At 41.9% G+C, this 9,893-nt stretch overlaps 1 protein-coding gene across 1 annotated transcript in view; it reads right to left on the minus strand.

Moving 5' to 3' along the window:
* Positions 1-9,397, minus strand: part of lhfpl4a (LHFPL tetraspan subfamily member 4a) — a 47,368-nt gene extending 37,971 nt beyond the window's left edge. The window contains 3 exon segments of the mRNA XM_061736801.1: positions 6,825-7,026; positions 7,029-7,067; positions 8,530-9,397. Coding sequence (XP_061592785.1) covers positions 6,825-7,026; positions 7,029-7,067; positions 8,530-8,694 — 406 coding nt within the window. The 5' untranslated portion in view covers positions 8,695-9,397.
* Between the last annotated feature and the right edge of the window lie 496 nt (positions 9,398-9,893).

A 9,893-nucleotide genomic window follows, 5' to 3' on the forward strand; every position in this document is an offset into this window, starting at 1 on the left:
GAAGGAAGGAAGGAAGGAAGGAAGGAAGGAAGGAAGGAAGGAAGGAAGGAAGGAAGGAAGGAAGGAAGGAAGGAAGGAAGGAAGGAAGGAAGGAAGGAAGGAAGGAAGGAAGGAAGGAAGGAAGGAAGGAAGGAAGGAAGGAAGGAAGGAAGGAAGGAAGGAAGGAAGGAAGGAAGGAAGGAAGGAAGAAGGAAGGAAGGGAAGGAAGGAAGGAAGGAAGGAAGGAAGGAAGGAAGGAAGGAAGGAAGGAAGGAAGGAAGGAGAAGGAAGGAAGGAAGGAAGGAAGGAAGGAAGGAAGGAAGGAAGGAAGGAAGGAAGGAAGGAAGGAAGGAAGGAAGGAAGGAAGGAAGGAAGGAAGGAAAGGAAGGAAGGGAAGGAAGGAAGGAAGGAAGGAAGGAAGGGAGGGAGGGAGGGAGGGGAGGGAGGGAGGGAGGGAGGGAGGGAGGGGAGGGAGGGAGGGAGGGAGGGAGGGAGGGGAGGGAGGGAGGGAGGGAGGGAGGGAGGGAGGGAGGGAGGAAGGAAGGAAGGAAGGAAGGAAGGAAGGAAGGAAGGAAGGAAGGGAAGGAAGGAAGGAAGGAAGGAAGGAAGGAAGGAAGGAGGAAGAAGGAGGAAGGAAGGAAGGAAGGAAGGAAGGAAGGAAGGAAGGAAGGAAGGAAGGGGTAGGGTAGGTGCCAGCCAGAATAGAAAAAGAAAGAATTGGTTTTTATCAATTTAATTGGTGTAGTTTAGTAGCATTTAGTATCTTTTGGGGGCTCCAAAGACTGAATGTGGTGATAGATTTATAGTTACAAAGATGGAGTTGAATTGGTATTTTTTTTATCGGGATAAATGCCAGAAATTATTGTGATACATTTTTTTAGTCCATACCGCCCATCCCTAACTTACACCCCCCAAATTATCAATTTTGTAATCACTATTTGTGGATTGATAAGTATAAAATAATAAGAAATAAAAGTAAAGGCACACAAACAAACAAACTTTCTCAAATTCTCATTTGAAAAAACATTTAAAACAGTAGATGAACAGAGCGCAAAAATCTAACATCACAATATTTTTCAGCATGGACAGAAGGTATGCAAGAAATTATGGCAATCAAACTTTGAAAATCGACTGTGCGCGTGCGCAGAACCACAAAGTAGCAGTTCTCGACGGGTAGCATGGATCGACAGAACACCGGAGCAGGAGACCAAACATCACCTCCCCCTGGAAATTGTAATCCAATCGACCTGGAATCATCCTCAAAGTAGCAGCTGCCATCGCAGGAATCCACATCTGCACACATCACTCCTCCACCCGTCGCATCCCGCACACACGGACTCATTAACGAAGGAACGAATGAATGGATGTCATTTGCATTTCATCAGGGTAAAGCGATGATCCCGCCGCCGCAGCGGTGTATCTACAGAATATCAATGGTTTCAGTGATCCCTAAAACGCATTCCTGCCATCTCTGTCCTGTTCTACAGGAAAAAATGCGCAATTTTATTAATCAGCTACAACCAAAACACAAAGCCCCACATACGACCGAGGATACGGGACGATAACTCCAACCCACTAACTTCCACTCCTGCAGGAGTCGCGAGATTTCCACGTGATAGCTGAACATCCTCTATGTATTAACCTCGGAGTTCAGGATTTAATATTCCTTTAGCGCCGACTGCTGCTTGAAATAAGAGGATGTATAATATCAGAAAAGATCTTAAGATTGGATTATCTTCTTTTTGAGAGCCAGAAGTGTCTCAGCTGAAGAACCTCTGAGCTGGTTGTGTTTGCAGCGCTCTGTGACATCACAGACCCAGATCGGAGCAGACTCCACCCACATCACCCGGGTTTTGTTGTACTTTGGGGGGTGAGTTGGTAGTTGGAAATGAACCTTTCCAAACCTTTCAGCTGCGGTGTATGCTGCTATCCATCGTTAGCAATACTGTGGTTATGGTCCGAATGGCGTACTTTGTCGAGTTTCACTCCTCCTTTAGTGTCATTGTGCTCTTATCGGTAATGCTGTCAGGGTTTGACACTTCCCCCCAGTTTTTGAGTTTCAGTTCTGCCCCTCCAGTGTCCCATCTGCCCTGATTGTCTGCACCTGTGTCTCATTATCCCCTGTGTATATCTGGTCTTGTCATTCCCCTTCTCCCTGTCGGTCCGTACTGTTTCTACCTCCATGTTTCCTGCCAAGTTTTTGCTCCAGTTTTTTGAATCCCTGTTTTGTGTTTTTTGATCCTGCTAAGCAGCGCTTTGGTTTTTGGTTTCTTTAAAATAAACCCTGCTTTTTTTGCAACTCCTGCCTCCTGCTCTCCTGCGTTTGGGTCCTCAACGAACACCAACCGTGACAAATGCAACCTTTCCTTTTCTGCTGCTTCACTGCATTTGCCTCCATGTGATTGCTCGGGCTGAATTCTGCTCTCTACAGGACAGCGGTTCTCAGCCGGTGAGTGGCGAAACACCAAGTGAGTACTTTTACTAGAACAATACGTGTGATGTATTGAGTTAACAGGTATTTTTGAGTCTTTTTGGATACAACCCGAGGCTAAAACTGTGCCATCTTTTTATTAAATACATTTGAGAAGTTTAAAATTCCCCGTTATGTGGATCATGTTTTGTCATACAGGGGTGATGGCGGGTCCCGACCGGGTGAGAAAGACCGGTAAAGGGCTTTTTGCTCTTCTGTTTGGTCTTGATTTCTATGAATTTCTCGTCGTTTTATTTTGAAAGTCTTGGTTTATTTAGTTCGACTTGACTTCCCTGGCCTTGGATCTCCCCTGATTGTCTTCACCTGTGCTATGGGTGGGTTTATTATCCTGTTTTTCTCTTCATCCCTGATAATCTTTTTTGTTCTGACTTTTCTTCTGATGTGTTTTTATTCGTTGTGCTTGTGGGACTTTTTTTGCCGCGCTCACAACCCGTAAGTTCTTCTGCTTTTTTGTTTTTCCTTTTGTGCTTTGGCCTCTCTAGTTTTATTTTTTTTCGTTTTTTTTTGGCTGCATTTTTTGTTAAATTAAATCACTTTCTGTTTGCCTGTCCTGCGTCAGCGTCCTGAGTTCGAGAAGAGATGTTACTGCACAGCAGAAACTCAATAGATGAACATAATTTGAACGTCGGTAAAAAGATTCTTCCTGTCTGGTGATTGGTCCTCCCCCCAGTTTAAAGTGCACTGCTGAGTTATTTTGTTTTACAGCTAAAATGGACTGAAGTTTACTGCTGATTGTGAGTGGCCTCAATGTTCAGGACTCAATATACAAAACACTCAAAAAGCAAATACTGATCTGGATAACCAAAGTTAAATCAGGAGGTCCACATGACTGATCTCGACCAAGTATTCAGGTCCCGTCTTAGTTACTGCTCACGTCCGACTTTTCATGAATTCCACACAGAACAAAGTCTGTTGTCCTCTTTACCTGTGAACAATTATCCTTCTATTCTTTACTCTCCATCAGTTTGAAAAACCATCCCCATTTCGAACCGTCTTTCTCAGTTGCACCTAATTTTTCTTATGGTTGTGATTTGAAACGAGTCTCAAATCGTTGCAGTGTCACTCAACAGCGGGGAGGCGGAGCATAGCCAATATCTAGTAGCTAATTGGCTACTAAATGACTCACGTTGGCAAATCTATCGTAAATAAAGAAGGACAGACATAAATAACTTCTCTCCACTTGCTGCCTCTCCATGACCACGGCAAGCTAGTTTTTGGCGCACTGACATCAACATAAGTCGCCAATTAATTCAATTCAAATTTGAGACTCGTTTCGGAATTGCAGCCACAAAAGAAAAAGCACAACTGAGAGAAACTGATGGAAAACAGAGATGGTTTTAGAAATGATGCAGAGACGGGAAATGTGTAAGAAAAGATGATGCTAGTTAGAGATTTTGATTTCTTGATGACAGATTCTGAGTTTTGATTGATATGCAATTTAATTTGGCGTTGAATTGACGCCATAGTGCTTCCCTTCTGTCAACTGCATTGCTGCCATTGAGTGATGAAGTGTCCTGCATCCCAGAGTCCCTGCTCTAGCGGCTCTGAACACCTCCCAGGTAACTGCAGGTTATGTGATTGACTAACTAATGTGATTGATTATGGTCTTTGTTTTGATTGTGGTTCACCTGAGTCTTGGTTCTTTTTAAGTTTCAGCCTTGGTTTAGTTTAGTTTATGTTGGTTGACTGCTGCTTTATTTTCAGTTTAAACTTCTTACAGACTTCCATGTTCTCCAGTGTTGTAACTGTCTACTGTCACCTGTGTCTCATTTTGTCAGCATCCAAATATCGTCTGTTGTCACATCCCCCTGATGGTTCATTGCCCTTTGTTGGTCCCTGCGTTTTATAAATTTGATTGTCTCTTCGTTTTCCTGCTTTTTTCAGCATTTTAGGTTAAACTTAAATGGGATTGTTTGACTTCTCCTGCGTTCGAGTCCTCCACACCTCCTTCACCGCACGTTAGCTGGCAGCTAAATGACCCCGCTGGTCGATGTAAGCTGTTCTAGCTCAGAACATGTAGCCCCACCATGCTGGCTCGCAGTGACATCAACGCCTCGTCCAACATTTTTGAAAGTTTGTATTCAGACTTTGCAACTGGAACTCGGTCGACTCAGACATAACGAGAACGGCTAGCAGGGTCATTTTCCACCTTAGCATCGTGCTCAGTGATAAACACGAAACAGTAGCACGCTAATGCCATCAACAGTAAAATTACCTCAACATTGTTCCCACGATGGATTTTTAAACATAAGCTCACAAACATGCTGAAAACGCTGACTTGTCCACTGTCGTCAAGCGTTGCGGAGGTGAATTGTGAGTCCCTGCCAGTTGCTTCAGTTTTAAATTGGTGAATTTGTTAATTTTAACATTGCTTTTGCAGTATTCTGCAAATCCTCAGCCAATCAAACCACAGCTAACGCTTGTGCTAGCCAATAAAATGCCACATGGGACAGTTTTAACCCTCCTCTAACTGTAATTACGCTCAGGCCGTCTGGATTTATTTTGATTTTATAGCTGTAGAATTGTCAAATGTGCAAAGAATGAGTGCTCCTTCTGCCCATACTTTTCCCAAGATAACTTCAACTTTCAATATCTGGCAGTTATTCAATAATACTGTGTGTTCTGACTGTTTTTAAAGTCTTATTTGGACAGGAAGCAGAAGAAATGTGACCTTTTTTCTGTTCCTCTTGATATGAGCAGTGCTAGTGAGAAACACCAACCCTCAAGCACCAAGCTACTGACAGTTGAGGTTTTTCTGACTTCAGGTGGTCGTTTCACATGGAATTTTCAAATTGGATTCAAGTCAAGACACCACAGGCACCCTGTTGTCGGTGGATTTCTTTGTCTTCTTTTTCAGATTTGAAATGTAGCTCGCAGATGAACAGAACAGTAGCACGCGTATCTCTGACTCGACGTGCATAAAATAAGACAGAAATGCCATCAACAGTAAAATTACCTCAATGTTTTCATGGTTCCCGCGATGGATTTTGAAACATAAGCTCATGAATATGCTGAAAACGCTGCTGGTTCACTGTCGTCAAGCGTTGCTGAGGTGAATTGTGGGTTCCTGCCATTCCAGATGCAGTTGCTTCAGTTATAAGTTGGTGAATTTGTTAATCTTTACTTTGCTTTTGCGGTATTCTGCAAATCCTCAGCCAATCAAACCGCAGCTAGACAATAAGATGGCACATGGGACAGTTTTTACTACTACTACTACTACTACTACTGTCATTTAGCAGCCGCTTTTATCCAAAGCGACTTACATCTGAAACACAGCACACCATGGAGCAATTAGAGTTAAGGCCTCGCTCAGGGGCCCAAGGTGGTTCATCTTGGTTGCCATTCTGGGGCTTGAACCTGGTTCTCCAAGCCCACCTTTTTAGCCACTAGACTTTCAGCCACTTTTACCGTTCACGATATACGGTCAAAAGAAACTCCCCACGGTAACAATTTGTCATCTGGTGGTAAAAACGATAAATTCCTGTTTTTGTGTAAAGCTGATTTATGGTTCTGCGTCAAATCCACGCACAACGTGAAGGAAGGAAGGAAGGAAGGAAGGAAGGAAGGAAGGAAGGAAGGAAGGAAGGAAGGAAAGGAAGGAAGGAAGGAAGGAAGGAAGGAAGGAAGGAAGGAAGAAGGAAGGAAGGAAGGAAGGAAGGAAGAAGGAAGGAAGGAAGGAAGGATAGGAAGGAAGGAAGGAAGGAAGGAAGGAAGGAAGGAAGGAAGGAAGGAAGGAAGGAAGGGAAGGAAGGAAGGAAGGAAGGAAGGAAGGAAGGAAGGAAGGAAGGAAGGAAGGAAGGAAGGAAGGAAGGAAGGAAGGAAGGAAGGAAGGAAGGAAGGAAGGAAGGAAGGAAGGAAGGAAGGAAGGAAGGAAGGGAAGGAAGAGGAAGGAGATTGAAAAAAAGAAAGAAATGAGCCTGAAAAAAAGAAAGAAAGAAATGAGAAAGATAAATTCCCGTTGATGACGTTTTTGTGTAACAAACATGGCGGATCTGAGAGCGAGATAGATTTATAGTTAAAAAAGTGGAGTTGAATTGGTATTTTTTTTATCGTAATTTTTATCGTTATCGGGATAAATGCCAGAAATTATCGTGATACATTTTTTAGTCCATACCGCCCATCTCTATTCCTTTGATACCAACCCTCAAGCACCAAGCTACTGCTGTGTGGGTGTACGCTAAAGTCAGTATAGTTGAGGGTTTTCTGACTTCAGGTGGTCGTTTCACATGAAATTTTCAAATTGGATTCAAGTCAAGACACTACAGGCACTCTCTTTTGTCTTCGTTTTCAGATTTGAAATGTAACTCACAGATGATGACGATAATAAAAGGGGACAGGATGGAGAAGCACGTACCGCACAGCAGCTGCATCCAGGCACAGGTCTTGTAAACGGTGGAGGTGTTGCAGAAGAAGAAGAGCGCCATGCAGGCGATGCAGCCGAGGATCAGCACCATGGACAGCAGCACGAACACCGAGGCCGCCTGGAAGGCTCCGGACGGGATGGAGCCGAAGTCGGCGAAGCTGCCCACGCAGGTCAGCTCGCGGCTGGCGCCGGCTCGCTGCCCACGCAGTAGTGGAACAGGCCGAAGTAGCCCACCTGAATGAAGGAATGAATGAATGGATGAATTTATTTAGAACATGTATATAAAAATAAAATTAAAAAATAAACAGTAACATCTTCATATGCACATAGGTTTGAAAAAGGAGTTGGAAGAAGTTTACACTTTTTCCTAGTTCCCCTTTATAACTCTAGGAATTTACATTATTGCTATTATTATATCTACACAATATCCATATAAATATTTAGAGATGCACCGATCGATCGGCAACCGATTGGTATCGGTTTTCAATCGGAGATCGGAAAATAATAGTTCAAAGCGGGCCGATCTGATGGCGTTTACAACAACAAACCGCCACAGGAAAGCTTAAGCTAGTGAGCTATTACTCTTCGTATAAGCCGAGTCTATGTCGTCTCTAAGAGTCTGTAGAGAGTGAAATATTGCATATTGCCTCAACCCTGCAATAAAACAGACAATTCATGATACTTTCTCATCTCCTCATTTTTTATATAACTAATAATACAATGTCAGTGTCATGTCATGAGACAACACTAATTGACGAATTTATGGATTTCACGCTGTGATCGGTGATCGGCAACATCGGATCGGCAGATACTGATTTTGGAGATCGGTTCTCAGTGATCGGTCCTCAAAATCCTGATCGGTGCATCTCTATAAATATAGTCTACAGTATATAAATACTACGTAAACATGCATATTACTACATAATTATCCATATAAGTATATAGAAAAATATAAATATTATATCAATATATAGAAAATACAAATATTATATAAATCTATATAAGTATATACTATATAAACTACATAAATATCCCTATATATATATATATATATATATATATATGTGTATATATATATATATATATATATATATATATATATATATATATATATATATATATATATATATGCTACATACATAATAAATATATAACATATATGACATAACTATAACTATCCCTCTCAACATATAATATACAGGACTGTCTCAGAAAATTTGAATATTGTGATAAAGTTCTTTATTTCCTGTAATGCAATTAAAAAAACTAAAATGTCATACATTCTGGATTCATTACAAATCAACTGAAATATTGCAAGCTTTTTTATTATTTTAATATTGCTGATTATGGTTTACAGTTTAAGTTTAAGATTCCAGAATATTCTAATTTTTTGAGATATGATATTTGAGTTTTCTTAAGCTGTAAGCCTTGATCAGCAATATTAAAATAATAAAAGGCTTGCAATATTTCAGTTGATTTGTAATGAATCCAGAATGTATGACATTTTTGCATTACAGAAAATAAAGGACTTTATCACAATATTCAAATTTTCCGAGACAATCCTGTATACATAAATAGAATCAGAATCTGATTCTGATTCTATCCCTCTCAACATATCATTTATACATAAATATCCACATATAGCCTTGTTCCCTCTGTTATGTGTTGACCCCCCCTCCTCTCCCATATACCTGACCTGCGGGGTCTTCACGCTGTCTCCGATCCAGTAGGGCTGGATAAAAACCACCACGTTGACGATGGCGAAGCAGATGGTGAAGATGGCCCACAGCACGCCGATGGCGCGCGAGTTGCGCATGTAATTATCATGGTAGATCTTGGAGGCTTCTTGGGAAGGCAACATGTTTGGGTGTCTTTTTCTTTTTCTTTTTTTAATAAATAATGTCTCCTTAGAGCTATATCCTTTCACACCCCCGCCCTGCTGTCTCTCTTCTTTACTCTCACACGAAATGATAGAAAATTCCCACACAGCATTGGCACACCTCGAGATCCAGGGCCTAAAAAATCATTAGAATAAAAAAAATATGCAAAAAACATTACAAAAGCGAGCGGAGGGGGGTGAATGCTACATTAAAGCAATATAAAATCATAGCCTACTTCTGTCCCTAATGAATAATTCAGCGACACCAGTGATCCGACATCGCCGTGTAAGGCTGGTTTCCTCGGGGCTACAGCATCAATGATTAACAAAAATCCATCCAAATAACATTTCTTCTCCTCATTTTTTCACAGTCATCAGGTGGAGGTGGAGGGGATGGGGGGGTAAAGGGGGGGCTAAAGATGATGGTCCTCCTCGTCCATCAGTCCGGATCTGTGTCCTTTTATCCGTGGGAGGGGATCCGTGGAGCCCGAGTCTCCCATCGGTGGAAAATCAAGCCCAGTGAGAAGAAAAGAAAAGGAGGGGAAAAAAAGAGAGAAAAATGGGAGAACCTGAGTCAGATCTCATCGGTCGTCCTCCGCCACCTCGACTCCATTATTATTATTATTATCATCAGCGCGGGGTTCGTCGTCTCCTCTCTTTCTCTCTCTCCATCTCTCTTTCTCCGTCCTCCTCCTCCGGTTTCTCCGCTGCGCGCGCCCCGGAAGATGCTGATGTTGGACTGATGATGATGATGATGATGATGATGGTGGGAGCGATGCGGCGCGCTCCCGCGTGCGCGGCCACGGCGGCAGCATCAGTGCGCGCGCCCGTCGCCGTTCACCTTGGATTTGAAAAGGAAGAAGACATTTTTCCAGGTTTTCCTGACATGATTGTACGACGGAGTATTAGGGCCCAAACTAAGACAAAAAAAATTACGAGAATAAAGTTATAATATTACGAGAATAAAGTCGTAAAATTACGAGAATAAAGTCATAATATAATGAGAATAAAGTCGTAAAATTACGAGAATAAAGTCGTAATATTTTGAGAATGAAGTCGTGATATTTTGAGAATAAAGTCTTAATATTACGAGAATAAAGTCGTAATATTAAATATATTATATATATAACTTCACAAGATGCTGCTCAATATTCCTAATTTTAACACAGGGAAGAAGACTG

The sequence above is a fragment of the Cololabis saira genome, chromosome 12 (assembly GCF_033807715.1).
Source record: "Cololabis saira isolate AMF1-May2022 chromosome 12, fColSai1.1, whole genome shotgun sequence".
In the NCBI taxonomy this organism is placed as follows: Eukaryota; Metazoa; Chordata; class Actinopteri; order Beloniformes; family Belonidae; genus Cololabis; species Cololabis saira.